Here is a 24,603-nt window from a genome sequence, read left to right as displayed (position 1 = left end):
TGCAATTGATTGTTGCACAACCTCTATCACTCCAGTCGCGCGATACCGCAACCTTCACCCTCACTCCAACCGCGCGACACCGTGACCTCTACCACACCGCAAAAACGTTATCACGCAACCTCCATCACTCCAACCGCGTGACCCGACCCGCACCACACCCAAAAAGCGCCAGCTCGCTCGACACTGCAACCTTCACTCTCACTTCTAGTTGCACCGCACCAAAAACACACAAGCTCCGCGGTCTAGCTCTATGCGACACCACCCAAACCACGACCTTTGCACCCAACCACCTCCACCAAAGTTCCTCCCTCCATTTCCGCGCCAACTTTTTATTTATTTTTTATTATTTTATGAATTAACAACGGGTCTAAAATCGTCGTTATAAATTCTTGATTTATAATTACATCCAAATTAACGATGATTGTAAAACCTTTTTTATATGCTCTTTTTAACTGTTGTTAATGTTGTTTTCTACCGTAATAAACCTATTGGTTTAGGTATATTCCTGAATTAATAACAGTAAAATTAAAACAATCTTTTAAAAAAATTCCTCATAAATCCCTAAATTTGTTCTTTTATTTTCTTGAAAGAAACAATTTGTTTGTTCATAACTGATTTATTTTATGTATTCATTAATTTAAGAACTTATTTGCTTGTGCAATTTTCCACATTGCATGTTGTATTTTTTATACAATATCCTTAACCCTTAATAACAAAATAACTTTTTTTTTGGATTTTTTAAATGTGTTTAAAAGACTTATAATTTTATTTTAATCTTGGATGCTATTTATTTTAGAAAAATGATTTTAATTATTTTATGGCTAATCAAAATTGTTAAAACTACAATAAAAAAAATTATCATCAAGTTCTCAATGAAAGTAAATTTGAAATATTTTTTTTATATATATATTTATATAATATTATAAATAATTAATACAAAATTTGAATGCATTTATTGAATTTAATTTGCTCTTATAATATATTTTTGTATATCACTTTAAAATTATCCAATGGTAATACAGATGACGTGGCAAGTAATAATTGAAAATTGCAACCTCAATTTGAATCTCAAACCCTAAAGGGACCAACCTCATTTCCCGCAGATAGTTCTTGTCACCTGTCTCTATATATTTTGGGTTTCATGGTTAAATGCTATAGCAGATTTGAGGTGTAGCAGAAACAATGGAGGTTCAGACTGTCACCTTTGAGCATGCGTTGGGGGAGGCTTTGATGGTTCATACTCTCCTTACCACTGTCAAATCTCTGTTCACTATTCTCACCATGGTATTACTTTTCAAAAACCTTTTTTTTTCAAATTTCATTATCAGAAGTTCACAATTCCTTCAACTTATATATATTTGCTACAACTTTTGTACAAGTTTTGTTTGCTTATGTGGGATTGCATCATTTTTTCCATGTGTTTTAGTTTCTAGTTCAAGTCTTTTACTGAAATGTTCCTTATACTTTTAGAGCCTCTTGTAAGAATAATACGGTTGTTCACCTCTTCCCGAAACCTTTTTGCTTGCTTTTTTGTAAAATGTAGAACTTTGTTTTTGTTAGAAAAAGAGTTGGTGAAATGAGATAGTATTTTGTTACAGTGGAGGAAAACTGCTCTCAATATACTTATTCTTCTTCATTCTCTTCGGTGGTGGGTGTCAGAGAATGACAGATGACAGTCCGTTATGTGTAATTTCATGAATGAGACTTTCGTATTCTATAAAGGGGTTAGACCACATTTTTCATTCCAATGAATAACGGCTGAATGAAGCTAGCTCTTTTGTGTTTCTGACACCACTCGTGCTGCTGATTTTTTGTTAGCTTTCCGTGATGTTTTACATAAAGTTACGTACTGCTGCTACTCAACATGTTTTTATGTGGTTTATGATATGTCTTAGTATTAGCTATAACTAATATACTGTTTTTTCATCTCCAATGTTGTCTTTATCACCAATAATTTGTCAAGCAAGATGTCAAGAAGGATGGCTAAATCGTGTATTGCTTTGATTATGTCTGCACCATATGTTTGATGGTTTTGCTGTTTCAACTTGTCAAAACGTGAAATTTTAGCTTCTTTATAATCTCTGTAATTCACTGTACCGATTGTCCTGCGGTCCCTCTTCTTCTCCTTTTCAAAGTAGAGAGCTCTGCCAAAAAATGTATTGCAACATGTATTCACGGTACTGATTCTGTGTCATTGCACATCTGCTTGAAGTTGTGTACAGATTGTCAAACTGCAATGTTGAGATCTAAGTATACTTGCATGTATGCTTTTTGTATGTCATAATTGTAACTTCTTCACTATACAATCTGTTATGTTGGCGCTGATGTAAAGATTCTTAATTTCTTTGTTTTTTTCCTCAGACTGGATCTCTTCTTACGGCTGTAATTAACTTAGTGTCACCAATTGATGGAAGGTAATAGTGAACATATATTCCTCGATGGTGTTGTGGTTGTTTTCGTTTGGAATGTCCAATTATACTTATTTTTAATAATTCTTGGTTAGGTTTCCCTTTGACCAACCATACAAGAGAAAACATATTTCTGAAGAAAATAAGGATGGTAGTGATACAGAAGAAGATGATGATGATGATGAAGATGACATAAATGATGGAGAAGAAGATGACGATGATGATGACGAGGATTTCTCTGGTGATGAAGCGGGGGAGGAAGATGATTCTGATGATGATCCCGAGGCCAACCTTGGAGGTGAAAAAGATGACAAGGATGATGAAGATGATGACGACGATGATAATGATATTGATGAAGACGATGAGGAAGAAGATGATGAAGATGAGAAGGAAGAAGACGAGGAGAAATCTCCTCAACCACCTACTAAGAAGAGGAAATGAGAATTATACTAGTAGACAAATTGTTATCTGCCTTTGTTAGTGCTTTCTAGATTTTAGTGAAATTTAGGTATTAGGACAAAGGTTTACCTGTCACCGCCATGTTGTTGTGGTTTAATATTATAATTTATGGACGTTATCATTAATGTATTCTCATGTTACACTATCATTATCATTTACAGTGGATGTCATTGCAGTCTATGGTAGAATCATGATAAAAAAGTGACAATGAGGGGTAAAGGCTGTTTGAAAAGGAAACACAGTAGAAAACAAAAAGTACGAGTAAATGTTTGTTCACCCCAAGAGTAAGGTTGTCAAAGAATGGAAGTTCCTGAAGATGTAGATCACTTAATTAGGAGTTGAGCCAAAAGAAATAGGTCATGGTACCTACTTCCTTTTCCCTTTCTTTTTGGTCGGAGTTTCAAATATGCCATTTCTTCTCTTCACATTGCTAGAGCCATGGCCGTTAATTGCAGCTGTCATAGCTTGCCATGGCATAGCACTTTGTCCAAACTGCTCATTGCACAAACATATTCATGTTAGGTAACATCTATTAGCAGGTTATAATAGGTTAATTGGTTAGAGGTTGGTAAGTAATGCATTGTGATCTATATAAATACGAAGAGGCAATGAGAAAGTATTATATCAAGTGATTTAAGAGTGAATTTAGATTGTTGTGAGAGATTCTAGATCTAGAGTTTTGGAACTATTTGAACACTATTGTTAACAGAAAATTTTCTTTTTATAACTCTGATTTATATTCAATTGGTATAGGAGCTAGGATTCTTGAGAATGATTCTAGTTTTTGAACGAAAAGAAGTCTAATGGTGGTTGATTAATGTGAGACAGCAGCATCTTGAGGTGACACAAATAAGCCTAGGGAGAAAGGACACAGGATTACAAAGACATGCATTTATCCAAGTGCATCATGGTGCAAATTCTTGATGGCTGTGCTCAAAGTGTAAAAGCCTTGGTAGTCATCTTGAACAAATAGTTAAGAAACTAAGCAAACTGTTGTGAACTTACCTTGGGAGGCATCATCAATGGATTAAATATCAACCTTCACGGGCTTCCCTACCATTGTTGTTAGAGCCAAAATGACACTTTCTCTTGGCATCAGATCATAACACCTTAAAAATCTATATCTTTTTACATCTTTATATGTTATATTTTTTTCCTATGCGAAATAGTCTTATCTCAAATGCCCTCCCATTCTCTTCTTGAGAATGAATGCATTAATATTTATCAATAAAAATTAATAAGAACTATTTAAATATATAATAATCGATTATCTAAGCCTAACATACAAAAATAATAAAATATATTTTTTGTTACTATTGTTCATTAAGTGTATTTTAAAGTAATGATTTCAAAATATTAAATAAACTTGTAAAAGCACCAATGTAGTTTTCAATACCATTTGTGTGGTATTTTTTTAATGTAATATAAATATATTTTCTACGATATTAATTATTGTCTGTAATTAATTTTATGTTTTCTTTCTAAATAAAGTTAACATTTTGAAAGAATAAATTTTTGTCATGGTATGTATTTTCATCATTTTTTTCTCAATGTTAATCAGAGTATTTTTGTGGTAATTAAACGAATTTTTTTAATATCGTTATAAGAAAATCTTGATTCATAACTATAATATGTAGTAATTAAATGAATTCTTTTTTATTTTCTGCTTAAGTATCATTATCAAAATTTTCACTTTTATTTTTAAAAATTGTATATTATTTTATATGCATTTTTCATGTTGTCAATTATTTTTCCATGACCTTTTAACAATGCAAGTTACTTGTTCGGTTAATAATTTTGATGAGTTTGGTATCAACAAGTCTTCATGTGCTAATTAGGATTTTATTGAGAAAGATAGTTGGAGCAGAAGGTGGTTGAAGAAGAATGGAGAAGTCAGGGAAGAAAGTGCTTCTGACCTCAAATGGCGACGACGTTTCGCAGGGCATCGCTTTCCATTTAGCTAAGCAAGGGTGCAGGTGAAATCTCCCGCGTCCAATCACTTTTTGTTATTTCTCCCTTAATTAATTTCTGTTTTCTTAATGCATGATCGATTCGTTCAGGTTGGTTTTGCTGGGAGATGAGAGTTGCCTGCGGAGCATCGCCTGCAAAATCATGGATTCCCTCTCCCTATCCGACAGAGGCACTGTGCAGGTCGTTGAATTGAACATGGAAGACCAAAGCGAATCGGTTTTCCATCACTCTGTTGATAAGGCATGCCAGATTTTGGGGAAATTGGATGCTTTTGTCAACTGTTACAGTTACGAAGGTAAATTAATAGAGTGATATTATTATTGATGAATGAGGTACTGTAGCGTGGACCTCTGAGCTTAATTGAATTGGGCTTCTGATAATTCTTGACAGGAAAAATGCAAGAGCATATTGAGTTGGCTGAGAGTGAGTTTAAGAAAATAGTGAAGATAAATTTTATGGCTGCATGGTTCTTGTTAAAAGCTGTTGGCCGAAGGATGCGGGATTTCAACGCCGGGGGCTCCATCGTCTTTTTAACTTCCATACTTGGCGCTGAAAGGGGGTTGTATCCGGGAGCTGCTGCATATGCCTCTGTCTTGGCAGGAGTGCAGCAGTTAGTGAGGGTAAGACTAGTTATAACTTTTTTTTTAGTTTAGTTTTTCCTTCTACATATCACCTCGTAATTGTGATTGGAGAAATGATATCCTTTGAGAGAGTTCTATACAATTCTTTCTCTCACGGGTTTAGATATAAATATATATATATATATATATAATAAAAGATAAATTTGTAATTAAATGATATAAAAAAATATTAAAATAATAAAATTGGAGGTTGTAATGTGATGGTATAAGTGTTATAGGTATCATTATCCCTGTGATTGATATGGTCTAATAGTGTATCGAATTTCGTGTATTTTATATCTAGGTTTTGTTTGCATAAGTTTTTCGATAATTAATTAAGCGAGAGAAAAAAAGAGAAAAATTTTAACCTTTTCTCGTAAGTTCAAATAAACATATATAGCTTAACTTTTGAAGTGCATTTTACTTTGCAGGAAAAGTTAGATTTATTTTGGTTTTTCGTATTCTTCTCTTATAGAAAGATTTATGCAAACAGGATTTTAGTGTGTGAAGAAAAGGGAAGTAAGATTCTCATGACTTAGAGATACGATGTGTCCTAGTGTAATGGAGTTTCTTACAAAATTTTGTTGACATTATGTTCAGAGAACGTGGTTCTCTATGCAATTTGAAACTAATTACACCCCAATCACTCTTTATGCCTTAGTTGCTTATTCAAAAAATAAGAATTTTCAGAAGGATGATTCAATTGCAATCCCTTCTTCACTATCTCACCCTGTAGAAGGATAAAAATATATTAATCTGATGTGATCATGGATGTGGAGTGACCACTTCTAACTATGGATGAAGATAAAGAGAAGGAGGTAAAGGAAGAGCTCTATATAGTGAAAAAAATCTTAAAGAAAGTAGATAAAAACGTGTAATAAACTCTTTGTTTAGGTATAAGGTTAGCTAGGAAAGACTTCTAAGTTAATAACCTTGTGTTTGGTTACATGTATTAGAAAGGAAGTGTCTGACCTCCTTCCCTTCCCACATGCCTCGTATATAACGAGTGTCTTAAGGTCACTTTGTAAATACTTTTAGTTTGGTTTGAATAAAAAGTAATTTGAGAACATTTGTACTTAAGCTTGAGAGCTTGTGAGAAGTAGAGAGTTTCTCTCCTTAGCATTCTTATCTTGAGAGTTTAGTCTTAAATAGTGATCATTATACTTGCTTATCTCTCCAGTTGGAGTGGTGCAAGACTCTTCTATTTCCTAGCCTCTTTTTGAATCATAATCTTGGTTAGCTTCGGAAGGTAATTTCTTCCTTATTCTTTTCATTCGTTTTCTTCTTAGTCTCTCCTTTTCTTTGTCTTCTTTCTTTTTGTTTGAATGTGTGCATAATATAGCCATACTTTGGCCACCCAAAAACACCAACCACCTACTTGGATTTGACATGCGACAAAAACCCTTCACCAATCCTACCTTAAACACCCTCCCTACCATGAGTTCATGAACTCATCTTCTACTTTGAGCTTCCGTATTAACCTTTACAAAGACCCACAAAGAACGCATCAAGAAACCTTCCAAGATTCAATCAAGAATGAACCAATAAAAACCCTACAACCAAACCATGGATTCTAACCTTGAAGCTTGAGATAGTCAATCCACTTCCTTGAGCAACTTCCTATGTTCTCCTCATGACTACTATAAAAACTTCTGATCCCCTTTCAGTCTCATATACCTTAATATATCCCCATCATTTTTGTAATTCTCTTACCTTCATTTTTTCTATCTTATACATCAAATATGCTATTTATTCTAAACTTCTGTAGAAAATTCGTGCATATAAAGGATCTGATTTGGTTATTGAATTGGATGATAAGGATGTGATCAAATTTAAAAATGAAAGCACCGATTCCAATGTGGTGCTTGTTTTATTGAATTATTTTGCTCTGTTTTAGAAAGCAAGAGAAAAGAGGTGAGCCAAATTGGAATGCTTTTGGCCGCTTAACAAATTTATGTAGCTACAATAGAGTGCTACAAGACAAGATAAACTTCAGCTTATGTGTTCTTGGTCGACCATGAACTTTCCTTGTTGCACTTTGGCTAGAGTTAAGGCCCATACCAGTAGTACACTATGCTAAAATTTCCTGTTCTTCTGCACAGAACTTCTGATATTTACTACTGGTGAATAATTAAACTAAGGCTACCACACAATCCAACAGTTTCATATCACATTTGGAAATGTTAGACAGGCTGGTTGGTACACTTTGATGTTATCCCTCTCTAATACTACTTTTTTCTCTTCAGGCTTCGGCTTTGGAGATAGGGAAGTACCAGATCAGAGTCAATGCTATTGCCCGAGGTCTGCACCTGCAGGATGAATTCCCATTATCCGTGGGAAGGGAAAGAGCAGAGAAATTGGTGAAGGAGGCGGCACCACTTGAGAGATGGCTTGATGTTAAGAATGATCTGGCCTCTACGGTCATCTATCTAATCAGTGATGGATCCTGCTACATGACTGGAACAACCATATACGTAGATGGGGCACAGTCTATAACCAGGCCTCGCATGCGCTCTTTTATGTAACTCATGCTGGCGCTGAAAGGATTTTTCCAAGGAATGATCCGCCATACACATTTGTTTCATCATTGCTCTTAGGAAATGACTACATTTCCAATCCAAATCTTTAAACCTTCAACCCCGAAAATCATATCCAGGGGGCATGAATATATATTAAAATAAGTATGTGCAGTTGAAAATGTAACTGCTTAATCCATAATTATATCGTGAATGTTATGCTGCAGATTTGTTAACCAAGTTTATGGAGACGGTATAACTGTGTGCAATGGATCTATCGATCTTGTAGCAGGTAGTATGCCAAAAAGGCAAAAACAAATATATAAAGTATTCATTAATACTCGAGTGTGTCTATATATAAAATTTGGGATCTGCTAACGGATTAACAATTCTTTATAGTTAAAATGCGTAAAAAACTACACTAAATTTACACAACAACTCATTAAGCTGTTTTACTTCAGTTAATTTGGGATAGGGATATTTATGCAACGTAGTACTCATTTAAAAGTAGTAAAAATATTTCTGGCCACAAGCATTCGGCTTGACTGTTCTTCCATTTTTTTAGACTTGCTCTCTCCTTTCCCCTCTCAGTAATCTCACATAACACATTTCATGTAAGTTCTCGTCACAATCCTTCTTTTCATGTAAGTTTTCTCTCTCACAGACGAAATCATTGATGAAGCATTCTCAAATTCGTGTTATGTCACAAGTCTCTCTTTGAATCTGGTTCTAATATATTGTCATCTGTTTCTAAGATGAAGTCGTATGATTTCCGAGGTGGTGACTGGATGATTTTTCTGTAAACAACGATATGAAGTGATTGATCATAAGAAGAGGAAAAGGTCTCCATCTGCATAAAATATAGGTATAGTGTATAGAAAGTATAATGAATATGAGAAGGTTGAGAGTAATCCCGTTGATATGATTATGATGTGTATTTTGGACTGTATGAGACATAAATGGATTTAATGACAATATTTTGTAACAAAATCCATTTATAAAAGAATTACCTTCATTGTGTAATATTATGACGGGATTTAATTGTGTAAATTAAAATAATAATGTGGAGATAAATCTACAGGTATTTAATTGAGAGTCACAGGTGCGTCGGTTAATTTCTGAAGATTATGCTAAGAAGTAAGTGAGGTTTTTCGCCCACCAATCATTCCATTACCTTAAGTCAAAAAGTGAAAGAGGATTCCAAAAATACCAACGTGAGAAACGGGGCTCGCCAAACACCAACTTAAGGAATATCTTTCTCTTGTCGTGCAAGCTGCTGGAATATTACTATAGGAAGTAGAAAAGGATTCTTTGAAGTAATAGACGAAATGCTAGTTTTGCTAAATCCAATCATTATAAATAAATAAAAAAATGGAATCTATACATAATAGAATTGGAGGAGCACAAACAGAAGTTTTTGACACATGTCATTAGTAGGATTTTTGGACAAAAAAATAAAAAACAAAATGTACCAAAAACGGACACATGGCACAAAAACAAAAGATGTGTGGTTGGCTCAACACCTTTGGTTCTTTCTTTGGTTAATTTTTCACTAGGATAAATAGTATTTTTGAAACCCTAATTTACATTTTCTCTGATTTTTCTCCTCTGTAGAAACTTACACCCAAAGGCTTTTCTTTTTTGAAACACAAATCCACGCTTTTCTTTTTCTGAAACACTAATTCACACTTTTATGATTTTTCTCCTCTGCGACAACCTACACCAAAGGCTTATGATCCACGCTTTGCCTTTGTGAAACACCAATCCACACACTTTCTCTAAAGCTTTGTTTGGATTAGAGTGATGATTTGATGGATGAATTTTTGAAGTGATTTAAAAGAAAAATATAAAGAAAGTCAGGTTGTAAACAAAATTTATTAGAGTTTGTGAATGATAGGATAGATTTTAGAGATTTTTTTATTTTTTTAAAATGTTAAAAATATAAATTTACAAATTTACCCTTATCTTACTAATTAAAAAATAAAATTTTGTATAAATTTTAGTTAATTTTTTCTTTTTAAATTACAAAATGTAATATTCATAATTGTAAAAATCATACTAAATAGAAACACAATAAATTTTAGTATATTAAAACAAAATTAATCCATAATATATCTATATATAACAAATACTATTATTTTATATTTATATATTTATTAAATTATAATATTATCATATAAATTTATTTTTTATTATAAACAATTATTTTATTTATATTAATAATATTATTAAATATTTTAATAATATAAATTTATTGAATATTTAATACTATTTTATTTATATTATATTATATATTTGGATAATTTTTTTATATTGTTGTAGAGGAGGATAAAAATGTAATAAAAAAAAAGCCAGTTGTCTTTCTTATTGTTTCTTGGCATTGTAGAAGGTAACGTTTTCTTCCATTCACCACTTTTCTTTCCTTGCAAATCAATAGAATCAAACACAAAGAATCTTCGTTTTTTAATCCGCGTAAACAATATCTTCCTATCTTCTTATATACAAACAGAGAGACTAATTGTTCTCCTGTGCAACAACCCTGCACTTTTGTGTCTACTCAAGCTTTGCCAAATTCATGCTATAAGAAGTCTAAACCTTTGTTTGTATTCGGGTGATTACTGTTCACCCGGATTGAAAAGGAAAAAAATTAGCTTATTTGTATTTGGGAATTTGTGGGTAATAGAGAGCAAAGAAAAGCGAAGAATGTGAAATAGGGTTGAGAATATTAAAAGAGAAACTCTTTGATTTTACCATATTACCCATACCTCACCTACTACCTATTTTCTATAGCAACATGTGCCAACAACCCCTGCCATAGCAGCCCGTGCCATGCAGTGTAATATTCTGAGAATGAAATGTGGAGAAGAAGGAATTTGTAATTTATTTTATTTATGTTAATAGAATGTTGCTGCCTTTTGATTTTTCAAAGTTTTTTCTTAATCACATGAGTATATTATTGAGCATTAATGAAATTTCATTAATGAAAGTTTGAATGAGTTTTCTGGTAGTTAATTTTTTTTATTAATATTTAAATTTTTTCTGATATTTTTATGTATAATATTTTTTTTTCTAAAAATAAAGTAAAAAACTTTATAAATATCAGTTTAAATTTATAAAATAATTATAAGTATACAAAATATTTAAAATTTTCTAAAATCAAGTAAAAAACTTTATAAAAACTTCACAAATAATCAATCAAATTAATTTTTTTATCAATTTTTAAATATAAGGACAAATGTGTAAAGTTACATTTTTATCAATTAAAAAATATACAATTTCAATCACATTCATCACATCACTCACCAACTTTTATACATTTTTCATACACTTTCCCCTCTATTTACCTTAATCCAAATACTCTAACTTTCTTTACACTTTCTCTTCAAATCATCTCAAATTCACTCCCTCATTTCCACTCCCTAATCCAAACAAAGCCTAAATGTTTATCTCTATCTCAAGAACAAAGTACTTTTCTATATGCTACAAACTCTACTATGCAAACCCTATGCATTGTCTTTCTCCATTTTGGTAAGGTCGGACCAAATCAATAAGTTCTTTTGTCTAATGGAGATTTTTTGTTCCATTGTTTAAATTGAATTTGAATTTGAAAGCGTATGTGGACGACTTTGCCTACCATCAGAACTTCCCTGAGGTTGATCTTTTTTTGGGTAGATTACACGTTCTATACTAATTAATTATTTCTTTTATTTTGTAAGTTCAAGGTTATATTTGAATTTTAATTTTAAATAGTTAATTTTGTCGCTATCAAAGATTCCTTAAGTCTTATATATGGGTTCAATTGCAGGAAATGATAAAATAAAAAGCATAGCAATTTTGTCAATGAAAAGTGTCAAGATAGAAAGAGTTGTTGCAAATATGACAAACTTTTTCTTTTTTTCTTCAAAATTGTGTGGTTCTTTGTTTTTATTTAGCTACAATTTGCTTTTAAATGCGTAATAATAAGTTCTTATGTATATGTTGAGAGTAGGTTTTGTCACCATGTTGAGATGGTTGGATTAGTTTTCACCTTGGACATATTGAAATGTATATAATTAATTTAGAAATAGTGTATGTCCAGAGTAAGACAAACTTCTTTTTTTCTTCAAGATTGTATGGTTTTTTGTTCTTATTTAGCTACAATTTGCTTTAAAATGCATAATAATGCTAAGGGTAGGTTCTGCCACCAATTTTTTCTTAAGATGGTTTGATTAGTTTTGACTCTAAACATATTAAAATGTATGTAATTAATTTAGACATAGTGTATGGCTAGAGTATGACAAACTTCTTCTTTTTCTTCAAGATTGTGTGGTTTTTTGTTCTTATATAGCTACAATTTGTTGTTAAATGCATGATAATTAGTTCTTCTATATATGTTGAGAGTAGGTTTTGTCACCAAATTTTTCTCAAGATGGTTTGATTAGTTTTCACTCTGAACATATTGAAATGTGTATAATTAATTTAAAAATAATCCATCGAAGACTTAATGTAAGGAACTTTTTCTTTGATTTCCATTCTAATCGATGTTCTCATTTACGTTTACATTGTTAAATGAAGGAAATGATTGTCTCTAGGATAAATAATTTTTTGTGTTATGCATTTTAGTTGTTGCCCTTCTTTCCTTCATAAATTATAGTATTTTAGGTAGTAAAACGATTTATGTGTGAATCATTCTCATTTAGTTTGTTTTATGAGCTAACTTACAAAAATCTTCTTTATTCTTATATATGAAATGGGCAAACTCTCAATATGAATAATCTAAGACTTTCGTTTTGTTATTTGTATGTTTAGGGATATTCTTATAAAAATAGAAAGAAAAAAAAAACTCCTTGTTTATTATTTCCAAGAGAAATATAATATTTCTTTGCAATATCTAGCTCATGATATGTAAAAGTGTGTTAGTGATGATTTCATAGATGAATCATGAATGTGTTCTTATAAAAGTTATCATTGTTAGTTTGTTGACTTATTTTGTTTAAAGAAGTGATATTAAATTAAGTTTTCATTCAATCCTAATATTCTATACTTTATCAAAGTTACAAGTGATAAAATTTTGACAATGACTATGGTGCAAGACAAATTGTACTGATTTCAATATGAAGGTAAATGGATGTGTAAAAAATATTACATAATATGAAAGTGGCTCTTATTTACAAAGAAAGATAAATAACAGTATATTTTTCATTGACAGGTTCGAGTAACAAGGATTATAATTTCTTAAATCCAGAATTCAAAGGTAAATATGTAATTATGTATTTAAGTTTTATAATTTAAAAAGAGAAATATCAAGATTGAATAAGATTATTTTTTGTATAAAGATTATGTTATATACAAGTTTATTTATTGATAAAAATAAATATATAATTTTATCTACAGAAAAGAAGAACCGTGACACAGAATTTACGTCAGAGACTATTTAGGTATTTATCTTGAAATTATTATAAACATAATACCTATCAATAATTAATATTCTCATAATTTTTTTCAATAAATATAAAAAGAAGTTTGGTATTAAACCTTCATGAGCAATTATTTTAGGTATCATGATGTTATTTGGGTGTGGTTAATTTTATTTTTTAACGAGTTTGAATGAGTTATTTTTATGTTTATCTAACTCAAAAATTGAATAAAATTATTTTGACTTGGAATGCGGGTTTTCGCAACCTTATGCTACAATTATGAAGCATGTAAGGCCATTTCATAATCATCTTTGGAGTCATTCCAACATGTGTTTTTGTGAGCCCAATCAATGTGCTGATTGGTTTTTGAAAAACGGATTCATCAGAAACACAATAACTTTGCTTACCTATGATTCTTGTCTTTTTATTCACAAATAGTGAAATACATTTTTAAGTCTAAATATTAAAATTTAAAGAAATGTAATATTCATACTATATGACGCCTGTTTATTATTTTATTTTTTTTGAAAAATTAAATATTTTATTTTTAAATAAAATCAAACTATACATAATAAAAATAAAGTGTTGGAGATCTCACATCAACTAGAGATGAAAATATTTCATTGTATATAAGTGGGTGCAAATCTCATTTCATAAGTCGGTTTTATGAGGTTGAATTAGACCTAAAGTCCATTTTTTAATATGGTATCTGGTTATGTTGGAAGGAATAACAAAGACTTCATGGTTTGATTTTTAAACTTGAAATTATTAACCTCTATACGGAGAAACAATTAATAATTAAAAAAGACACAATTAATATTAGATCCTTCTATATATCTTAAAAAAATAAAAATACATAAATTAAATGGTTATTGAACAATTAACACACAATTTAAACATGTTAAATCCTTAGTGGAAAAAAAAAATCACACACGAAAAGAAAGGATTTGATGTAATAAACTGACATGTAATGTTATGGTGGAATTTCACACAAGTACTCCTTATATAAATGACTAAAAAAAACATTTTAATAAATTTTAATCATATAATCGATTCATTAAATTATTTAAATCTAATTCTTCAAATTAAAATAAGCTAATTGATTGTAATTTTAATTGTAAATTATAACCTATAATTAATTCTATAAAATAAGAGTTTTTAAATAGATCTTATTCAAATAATTAATTCTAATTATATGTTTTCTCCGATTTAAAAATATTTTCTTATATACAAATTTAATTAAAGAATAAAAGTAATCAAACTAATACAAATATTAAGAACATAGAAGAATAGTATAATTGAAATAAACCTTTGAAAAAATGTTTACATTAATTTAGTCTCATTAATCCAACCCTCATAAAAATTGAAATTAGTTATTCTTTGTCTTATTATAAAGACAATTTCCAAATGATGAAAGTTTGTGGCTAATGAGAATTTCAAATCTATTTTGTTTATTAAAAAATTACGTAAAATCTCTTCCTAGTTTTATATTTATAATATATAAAAAAAGATGAAGAAACACACTTAAACAAAGGTTGTTCTTCATATATCATTCTAAGATTATGTCCACTCAATTAAGAAAACCCACAAACAATTTTTTTAATGTTGCTTAACCAAAATCTGATTTTTTTTTTTTTACTTATTTTTAATTATTTTACTTTACTTTCAACAAATTATCAAAACTATTCTACTTGTTGATAAAAATAAAATGATAGATAAAAAAGTTATATAGAATAATTTAAAAATAATATAAGTCTAAAACATTGGAATATATATATATATATATATATATATATATATATATTATTTATAATACATGAAGATAACCACGTCAATTTAATTTTCATGTTTATATACATATGACTTTTAATATTAAAAATTAAATTATAATTTAAAATTCATTTTACAGTATATATTAAAATGAAAAATATCGTTATAAATATAAATTTATGTTATATATACATAATATTGATAATTTTTTTAGTACAAAATTATTTAAAATTATTTTAAAAATAATATAAAACACTGAATTAGGACATTTCAAGGCATAATTTAAAATCATTCTCAAAAATGTCAAATTTAATTTTTACAAACTTAATCCTGTCAAAATCAAATTCAAACTTGGGGGGGCAAGATGGGTAATGCATATCCTACTTCAAACTTGAAAGTCCCCTTGCGTTTTGGCGACGTTTTTATTTTTTATTTTTTCAGTCAAGAATTTCAGTGTGCTGTATTTTCTAAAGTATATTGTATCCAATGTTATAATATTGTCTAACAAATTTTAACCCTATTTTTTATGCACTTTTTTTTATTTGACAAACTTTCTATGAAAAGCTAATAAATTACGTAAATTTCATTTTTTATTTGGAAAATTTCACAAAAATACATACAATTACACATAAGTGATTAGAAAAGTAATTACAATGTTGTTTCCCACATTTTCTTTTATCTTCAAAACCTATACCATTAGTAAGGTAAATATCCAATGATATATTTTTTTCTTAATAAATTATCACCATTCGATATTATTATTTTTTTATTTTGTATTAAACGGATATTGAAACTACCTTTAATTAATTAGATTACTTCTACTTCTATATTTTTTTACTTACATGGTAAAATGTTACACTTTAATTACTAAAATGGATAAAAAATTAAAATTTATTAAAATAATAAATCGTGTCAATGCTTACTACTTTGTTACAAAGAAATTAATGTGATACTTTTTGAATTATAGTTATGTGAAAGTAACACAATTTGAGTTTAATAAGATTTTAACTCAAATTGTATATTTTAACACAACTTATGATAATTTTTAAAAATTTTGTTTATTTTTATAATTAACATATAAAATTGTACCACATTTATAAAAAAAATTGACATAAAATGGTTGAAGCTAAATTAAGATAAATATTAAGTGTAAGCAATGACAAAACTTTGATTATATAAGACTTAAGGTCACCCATAAATATCCATATATGTAAAAATCCAATAAAAATAATGTAAAGTGAAGAATTTTCCAAATAGAGGTTGATTTTTGTTTATATCGGGTTATTATACCTTTATTATTGCATTGGTGATTATCTCTGAATAGTGTTTTGAGTATTTGGAATGTCTTTATATACATTTATTCTTTTCAGATCAAGACAAAGAGTTTGTCCATAAAGATGAAAGACTTCTGAGTATCCTGAAACTATCAAATAAAAATTTACATAATTTTAAAGAGGTCATATGAACCTCTGTAAACACATAACACATTTCTTAAATGTACCTGAGACTATCTAATAAAAAATTACACAATTTTAAAGATGTCGTCTCAACCTTTGTAATGACACATTTACTGTGCAAGAAGAGTTAACATCAATCTCAAAACTCCCACACTTGCATGAACTCAAAGTTGGTCAACTCAAAGCTACAGAACCGTGACAACCACACTGGGCCAACAAAAATCCTTTAAGTTTTTTTTATTATAATTTTTTAATAATCACACTGAAATTAAAACCTACGACCCTATACACGTTTGTTGGGATGTAATTGTAAAAAAACCCATTTTGTTTTTCTAAACATCAAAGTATTAATGTATTGGTTATGGGCAGGTGTGTATAAAATTGTAATTAAGGTAGCTAACTCGTGGTGGTTCCCCAAAGTTCCCTCTTTTAGGTCAAAGGTTTGAAAAGCAAATCCTAGAGAAAGGGGGAAACAATGGGTGTGCACCACATTACTTTTTCACTCTTTCATATATTTCGGATTTCGCAAAACGTCACCTACTAATAGATTCAAATGTACAATATCTTATACCACATAATGAAACCCTGCCAATTAGTTTTATACAAAAGAAATCCATTATATATAAAATATTCAACTTTAAAAAACTCATGTTGAAATAATATTTTTATTAACAAAAGACAGCTTCAAAAAGTTGTGATTCAAGATACCAAGTTGTCGATATTGTTAATTATAATTTATGAAGATTAATGTGGCGCAGTGGGTGACAACTGAAAGTAGGAAAAGTAACACATTTGTGTTTGTTGAATTGTAATTGTAACTTTTAAGGCCAGCTTGGACTGAACTAATATTTCACCAAACAATGATACCTTTCCCTCTACAACAAGGGAAAACAAAACAACAAAGAATAATGGTTTGTGTAGTTCACTGTGTAGGCCCTGCTCCCATTCATCCTAATCCAAAGTGTCTAATTGAGAATACGAAGGATATACTTTAAAACTAAAAACAACATGGACAAGGGCAACTTCAAAATGGTCCCAATCAACCAATTATATCCATCAACCCTACCCATGTAGATGCTTTTTTTGGAGGATGCATATGAGAAGGTATAGTAGTAGCTCAACAAATCAATGCTTTTCTAGACCACCAGATACTGATAATGGAGTAGATGATTGCACTTTCAATGCGGCAATATACAACTGAGAGAGACACTTTCTACTTCATAAAATTGGAACACTTTTAGGCTTTCAATTTTCATAATATTAGTTTCATGAATACCATCTATGCATTCATCATGCAAAACAACAAACAGTAGGTGGGCACGCCACCAATTTCAGGACTTCGTGTTAGCCTTGTTGATATTTTGAAGCCTTACGTATATGCATCACCCATTGGTCTCTTTTTTCTTATGCCAGCTAACCATTTTACTTTCACAGAACCAGCAAGAATCTGTTTTGAAAATTCCTTGTGAAGATTGTAGCAGTCCTATATTTTTAATCATTTTAATGACAATAAACAAAATATAACTCAATCAGATAATTTTTTTTGGACCAAAGATTTTGATATAGGTGATGCAAGCGTTCAACATGATGGTGTCAGAAGAAAACAAAAACAGAAAATGATTATTTTAAACTGTAATCAAAACCTCATAAAAATTGTTTGACACAAAAACGTTATCCAATAGCAATCTAAGAGAACAAGTTGTGGCCATGAGAGCAATGTCTGAATGCAACCACCAAATCAACCCTTCCTCGCTTAGTTCATCCCAAGTTCCCGTCATTACCAGATATTGACATTAAAGGATTTAGCAAACAAACATTTCAGAGCTTAAAAAGTTTCTCAATCACTTTAACATAAATAAAAAATGAAATTATATGTCACATGAAGATGGTTAAGCGTAACCATCATATCCATATCTTTACGTTACACAACCATTTATCATGAAAGAGTTAAGTTATAGAAAAATATTTAATAATATATGTGAGTGTATATCTTCTTATAAATTAATTTTATAAAATTGATTTAGATTTAAAATTTATGATTACTGTTTAATATAACCTATAAAGAATATGTTGATATGATCAAAATTATCAAAGCAAAACATAGAATAAATGCAATATTCGAGTTGCGGAGTGCAAAATAGAAATAAGTGATACCATTTTTGATCTTTGTTGAATGCAAGTGGTGATGTTGTTTTCTCTGGGGTTGAAAACAGAGAAACTTTCTTTGTCCGCAGTTTCACCGTCTTTGTACTTTCTTCCTGATCGTGACCCCACTAGCAACAAAAGTTGCGTTTATTTGTTCTTCAATTATAAATTTCTCAAATTAGAAATTTAAACTTCACTTGAAAACAAGTAGATATTTTCTTTAAATTACATAGACCTACCATTCTTTTCTTATTTTTTTTTATGAAAATACTACTATTATTTACTTTTAGAAATAGCTATCATTATAATTTTTTTGTCAAATACCACTAACATGGATGGAATGATGGTTTTCTCCACTGGTATTCGCATAGTTTATTTATAAGTAAAGTATAAGCAAAAAAGGAAATTATAATTTTTTTTTAACAATAGAGTTCGTTTGGTTTAGTAATTACAGTGATTAACTAGGAAGTCTACAACTGGTTTAATTATGATAATTAATAAATAATAAATCACTGTAATTATGGTAAACAATAAAGTTCAATTGGTTAGTAATTACAGTGTCTCGAAAATAAAGATATAATCAAATTAAACCACTTTAAATTAATTAAAATAAGTAGAATTTTGCTCATTATTAATCATTAACAAAGCAAGTGGCTCAATAAAAGGGACAGTTTCATACGAGATGAGTTTTTCAATTTTTCTAACACAATTTTTTTCTCTACCTCCATGCCTCCCTCTTCACATGCTGTATTAATTGTAAAAATTGATAGATAATCTCACATTTTTAAATAATATTAATTGTATTTCATATATTTTTCAGCCACATATTTTCTATTTTATTATTAAGAGAACAATTTCAATCATTTGAGTTGTGAAAAAGTTGACGAGAAAAGATTTTTTTTAGTTTTGTTTTATACTTTTACACCTCACTGTTTTTCTAATTTCATATTGAAAGAATAACTAAAAATATATATAAAAAATTAAACATATTTTTTAAATACGTTTTTTTAGTTTTATTTTATTCAGGTTTTTCATTATTCAAAAAGAAATAATGTAATCAATATTAACTTATATTTATATAACACAAATTAACTTAAATAATTTAATTTAAACTTGACATCTTATTAACTTATTTATTTATAGAAAATATTTATTTGAGACATCTTGAGTTTTTAAATTTTTTTGTTTATATATATTTTTATAAAAAAGGAAGTTAATATGCATTTTGTTAACTTTAGTTTTTTAAGGATATTATTGAAATTAAAAGAAAAATAGAGAGCTGGAGGAGAAGGCATGCAAAAGGAGATTTTGCATTTTTCTAATGCTAATTTGGGAATAATAATTATATTATAATTAATGCATTATTAAAAATAAGCCTTGAGTGTTTATTAATTGGGTTATGGAGATAAAGATTCTTTTGAAACTGATATGTGTAAAAAGATGAGATGGAGTAGGCATTCTGAAGTTTATAAGTGCTGCATTGTACACATGAAATGAAGTGTCTTTCCAACAGCATTTGCAACAGCCAGGCATGACATAACTTTCCTGTGAAGGAAGTTTTATGTCATTATATTATCAGAACTCCTCTGTCTCTGTGGTCAGCAAATAAACTCTGCTGCTGTAGCAAAGCCTGAGTTCTTAGCAGCCCATTTGAGAAAAGCCACAAAGATCTTGAATTTTGCTGAATCTGGAAATGGGTTGTCAGATAAGGCTTCTGGGTCTGTGTCTATGGATGTACTTGGCAAGCTTAAGCTTCATTGGAGTGGGTGCTGTGTATGGAAGAGGAGGAGCAGTTGAGAAAGGGATTGTTTTAGTTCATGGGAAAAGTGCTATAGGAAGGATTGATAATGATTTTATCTGTGCAACTCTGGATTGGTGGCCTCCTCAGAAATGTGACTATGGAAAATGTAGTTGGGGTCAGGCTTCTCTGCTTAATCTGGTTAGTTCCATTTTTTATTGTTTTTTCTTACGGTTTCTGAATCTGCCAAAAGTTTTTTTTTTCTTCAGAATAATAAGATGGTTTTTGCATCTTCTTCCTTTTAATTTGTAAATAACATTTTCTGCTCGGTTAATTTTTTTCCCTCTTCGGAATGATGCTGGAATCTATCTAGAATGCATGTCTAGGTTGTCTTAGCTCAGCTGAAAAGTAATTTCTGCAAAAACATTTATTTATTTTTGCAAATTATAATTTTCTGATCATGCAATGATGAGATTATCCTCTCTACCACCAATAAAGGTTTCAGTCATGTCACAAACTTCAGAATCTGATATAGTTGTTAAATGTCAGAGGGAATTTACATCTTATAATTTTTATCTGTTGCAGGACCTCAACAGCAAAACTTTGTTGAATGCTATAAAAGGTATGAGAGGATTCACATCTGGGTTGTTTTCGCAGCAATTTACTTCGTTTTTCAGTTCTTTTATTGAATGATTCATTGTAGTTTTGGGAATTTATTAAGGTATCATTGCCTTTGAATGTTTTGCAGCCTTTTCATCCTTGAAACTTAGATTAGGTGGCACTTTGCAAGACAAGGTCATATATGGAACTGAAGATAATCGGCAACCCTGTACTCCTTTTGTTAAGGCTGATGAAATGTTTGGTTTCACTGGAGGGTGCTTACCGATGTCTAGGTGGGATGAGCTAAACAGCTTTTTCCAGAAAGCAGGGTAAAATCATTTTTCACTTGTTGATTTGGCAACTGTGTTTTTAACAAGTTTAACATCAATGATAGGCATATTTCAGGGTTAAGGCTATCTTTGGATTAAATGCTCTTGCTGGAAAATCTATAAAGTCTGGTTTTGCTGTTGGACCTTGGAACTACACCAATGCTGAATCTTTAATACGATACACTGTCAGAAAGAAGTACCACATTCATGGTTGGGAACTTGGTAAGAGTATGCTGCGCTCATTACAAATGTAAAAGTAGCAAGTGCAGCTGGAACAATAAGACTAGGCATGAAAATGGATATATCTTAAGGGTTAAGGCTATCATTATCTTTTATCACACGGCATGAGTTAAACTGACAAAATTAAGTTTTTTATATAAATAGTTGTAATTGTCAATTTTTTTTATGAAAGAAAGAAAATGACAACTTTGCTTCTTTAGAATTAACTGTGCTGTTGTATAAGCAATTTGATGAATAAAGCCTTTTTTTACGAGCAGGGAATGAACTGTGTGGAAATGGAATTGGGGTAAGTGTTACAGCAGATCAATATGCTTCTGATGTAGTTGCTTTAAGAAATATAGTTCAAAGTGCATATAGAGGGATTGAGCCAAAGCCACTTGTTGTTGCACCTGGAGGCTTCTTTGAATTCAATTGGTTCAAGGAATTTATAAGCAAATATAATAAATCCGCAGATGTGATCACCCACCACATTTATAACCTTGGGCCAGGTATCTTCCCCAAAACTGGATTTAAATTTATCATGTTTTCCTAATCTCCATTTCTAACTCAAAGCTACTTACAGGAGTTGATGACCACATAACTGAAAGAATTCTTGACCCTTTCTATCTGGATGGAGAGGCTAACACATTCAACAGGCTCAAAGGTATACTTCAAAGTTCATCATCACACAAGGTAAAATCATGGGTTGGTGAGTCAGGAGGGGCCTATAATAGTGGTCATCATCTTGTGTCTGATGCATTTGTCAACAGTTTCTGGTCAGTGTAATTCCCCTTGCTTTGTCAATATCAAAAGAGATTCCTTACATTTTTATTTTCTAAAGCTATCATATTAAACACAGGTATTTGGACCAGCTTGGCATGTCAGCTGTTTATGACACCACAACATACTGCAGACAAACTTTGATAGGAGGAAACTATGGTTTACTGAATACTAGTACTTTCATGCCAAATCCAGACTACTATAGGTACTAAAAATTGATTTTAATAGTTGAACAATGAGCATCATCATCAATAATTCAGATTTTGTGATCCCATGTGTGAAATATTTGCTTCATTAATTGCTTGCCACTTTATTAAGGAACCTATTTCTTATAGAGAACAAGGGGTTTTATTAAGTGGGGTCCCATTTGAAGTACATTTTTGTGGTTATGTGCTTTCTTTCTTACAGTGCACTTCTATGGCACCGACTCATGGGAGGGCGTGTCCTTTCAACCACCTTCTACGGTACAAAGAAGATAAGAAGTTATGCACACTGTGCAAAGGAATCCGTAAGTGAAGAAGTTGTGTGTATGTATTTGTATATGGTAGATGTGATATACTTGAAATCTGACCTTACACTCTCTTACAGAAAGGGATCACAATACTATTGCTCAACTTGGACAACAGCACCTCTGTTCAAGTCAACGTGGACTTAACATTTAACAAGTTACCTCACCATAGAGTGGATGAACCAGCCAGACGAGAATACCATTTGACAGCACCAGACAGAAATATACATAGCCAAATCATGTTGCTAAATGGAAAAGCTTTAAGTGTAAATTCAGCTGGTGAAATTCCTCCTTTGGAACCTGTATATGTAGACTCAACAAAACCAATAACTGTTGGTCCTTTATCTATTGTATTTGCTCATATACCAAATGTTCTTCTTTCAGCATGCAGATAGGTGAATCCGAAAATTGGTTTCACTTGGTGGTTTTGATATAATAAGAGATAGAATGAATACATGAAAATTGTGTTATGAGTTTACTCCTGATATCTTATCTTTTCTTCCCCTAATGGGGCCCTACAGGAATTTGACTGGTTGTTTGTTTTCTAATGCCTACCACTCAGTTCTTATGACAAATTTTAAATGTCAAGTAAATTGAAAATGACATTTAATCTCTTGCCACTTGTGGATAAGACATTTAAGGCTTCAAGTTTTATTAATTTACCAACCCATAGCTTGTTTTTTAAATTTGAGACCATAATTTCAAAGGTATTCTTTTATGGTCCTTTGTTAACAACGGTATTACTAATAATTTTGTAATAAATGAATGAAAACAATCACTTTGTTATAGATGAATCTAAACAACCACTTTCTAATTGTAAAACATTTTTTTATTAAAAACTACAACATTTAATTATATTAATAATTTTTCATTGCAATTTTTAATTAAATTTATTTTATTATCTCTTAATTATTAAAATCTTAAACACGATTTTTAACTTAATTATAGTATATTATAAAACTAAAAAGTCATAAGTGATATTAATTGAATAAAAAAAATAAGACCTACAAAATTTCTTATTATTAATAATTTCCAATAATAATAGATAGTGTATCACTAATATTTTCTCTCTTTTTTCAACTATTATCTAGACAGTGTTTAGATTAATGGTTCAAGATGGAATCGAAAGGGATAAAGTGAAAGAAAAAGTTAATCTTTTGTTTGGTTTGTTAAAATAGAACATAAATTATCTTCCATTGTTTAGTCCAAATTTTCTTTAACTCCAATTTGAAATGCACATGATAAATAAAACTTGTAAATTATGTAATAACCATTTTATTCTTAAAAATTTACCTCTTAAGGGTACTATATTCAAAACAAACATAATCTAAAAATTGAAAGAAAAAAAAAATTCCATCTTTTTTTCCGAACAATGAAATAAATTTGTTTTGGTTCATTATAGAATATCCAATAAAGAAATGACTTTTTATTTATTTCCTTAGATTCCAATATATTTCATCCAATTACATTTGTATCTATTTTTTATCATCAATTGAAAACTATCTTTTAATGAGATTAAGAGAAAACTCAGAAGGGCAGGTGCAGGTCATCAATAATGATCAGTGGACCTCACAGCTAAAGCTCAAGTAATATGGCCTAAAACATAAAAAAAAAAAAATTAAAAAAAATGCATGGAGAGTTTGAAGAGAGATGTAATAGCTTAAAATGTTAAAATTATTCATTGTTC

At 30.1% G+C, this 24,603-nt stretch overlaps 3 protein-coding genes across 3 annotated transcripts; all 3 read left to right on the top strand.

Moving 5' to 3' along the window:
- Nucleotides 1–1,075: 1,075 nt before the first annotated feature.
- On the top strand, nt 1,076–3,045 carry LOC137807601 (uncharacterized). The gene is made up of 3 exons (XM_068608318.1): nt 1,076–1,284; nt 2,362–2,414; nt 2,504–3,045. Exons 1-3 carry the CDS (start codon nt 1,183–1,185, stop codon nt 2,847–2,849), a joined length of 501 nt encoding a protein of 166 aa, XP_068464419.1. The 5' UTR covers nt 1,076–1,182; the 3' UTR covers nt 2,850–3,045.
- A 1,577-nt stretch (nt 3,046–4,622) lies between these two features.
- On the top strand, nt 4,623–8,230 carry LOC137807600 (NAD(P)-binding Rossmann-fold superfamily protein). Its single transcript, XM_068608317.2, has 4 exons — nt 4,623–4,843; nt 4,928–5,133; nt 5,229–5,458; nt 7,705–8,230. The coding sequence occupies exons 1-4, from the start codon at nt 4,752–4,754 to the stop codon at nt 7,981–7,983; spliced, it is 807 nt and encodes a 268-aa protein (XP_068464418.1). The 5' UTR covers nt 4,623–4,751; the 3' UTR covers nt 7,984–8,230.
- An 11,751-nt stretch (nt 8,231–19,981) lies between these two features.
- Nucleotides 19,982–23,394, top strand: LOC137807598 (heparanase-like protein 3). Its single transcript, XM_068608316.2, has 9 exons — nt 19,982–20,681; nt 21,066–21,102; nt 21,229–21,409; nt 21,486–21,631; nt 21,907–22,137; nt 22,212–22,404; nt 22,488–22,613; nt 22,817–22,916; nt 22,997–23,394. The coding sequence occupies exons 1-9, from the start codon at nt 20,436–20,438 to the stop codon at nt 23,309–23,311; spliced, it is 1,575 nt and encodes a 524-aa protein (XP_068464417.1). The 5' UTR covers nt 19,982–20,435; the 3' UTR covers nt 23,312–23,394.
- Nucleotides 23,395–24,603: the final 1,209 nt, after the last annotated feature.

The sequence above is a fragment of the Phaseolus vulgaris genome, chromosome 3 (assembly GCF_051622355.1).
Source record: "Phaseolus vulgaris cultivar YP4 chromosome 3, ASM5162235v1, whole genome shotgun sequence".
Lineage (NCBI taxonomy): Eukaryota > Viridiplantae > Streptophyta > Magnoliopsida > Fabales > Fabaceae > Phaseolus > Phaseolus vulgaris.
The sequence above is the reverse complement of the archived record's forward strand: the minus strand, read 5'-3'. Positions and strand labels throughout refer to the sequence as shown.

Coding starts and splice junctions, on each gene's coding strand:
- LOC137807601 (XM_068608318.1), top strand. CDS start 1,183: ATGGAGGTTCAGACTGTCACCTTTGAGCATGCGTTGGGGGAGGCTTTG. Junction 1,285..2,361: donor TGTTCACTATTCTCACCATG/GTATTACTTTTC, acceptor TTTTTTCCTCAG/ACTGGATCTCTTCTTACGGC. Junction 2,415..2,503: donor GTGTCACCAATTGATGGAAG/GTAATAGTGAAC, acceptor ATTCTTGGTTAG/GTTTCCCTTTGACCAACCAT.
- LOC137807598 (XM_068608316.2), top strand. CDS start 20,436: ATGGGTTGTCAGATAAGGCTTCTGGGTCTGTGTCTATGGATGTACTTG. Junction 21,103..21,228: donor TTTGTTGAATGCTATAAAAG/GTATGAGAGGAT, acceptor AATGTTTTGCAG/CCTTTTCATCCTTGAAACTT. Junction 22,917..22,996: donor CACACTGTGCAAAGGAATCC/GTAAGTGAAGAA, acceptor ACTCTCTTACAG/AAAGGGATCACAATACTATT.
- LOC137807600 (XM_068608317.2), top strand. CDS start 4,752: ATGGAGAAGTCAGGGAAGAAAGTGCTTCTGACCTCAAATGGCGACGAC. Junction 5,134..5,228: donor CAACTGTTACAGTTACGAAG/GTAAATTAATAG, acceptor AATTCTTGACAG/GAAAAATGCAAGAGCATATT. Junction 5,459..7,704: donor GAGTGCAGCAGTTAGTGAGG/GTAAGACTAGTT, acceptor TTTTCTCTTCAG/GCTTCGGCTTTGGAGATAGG.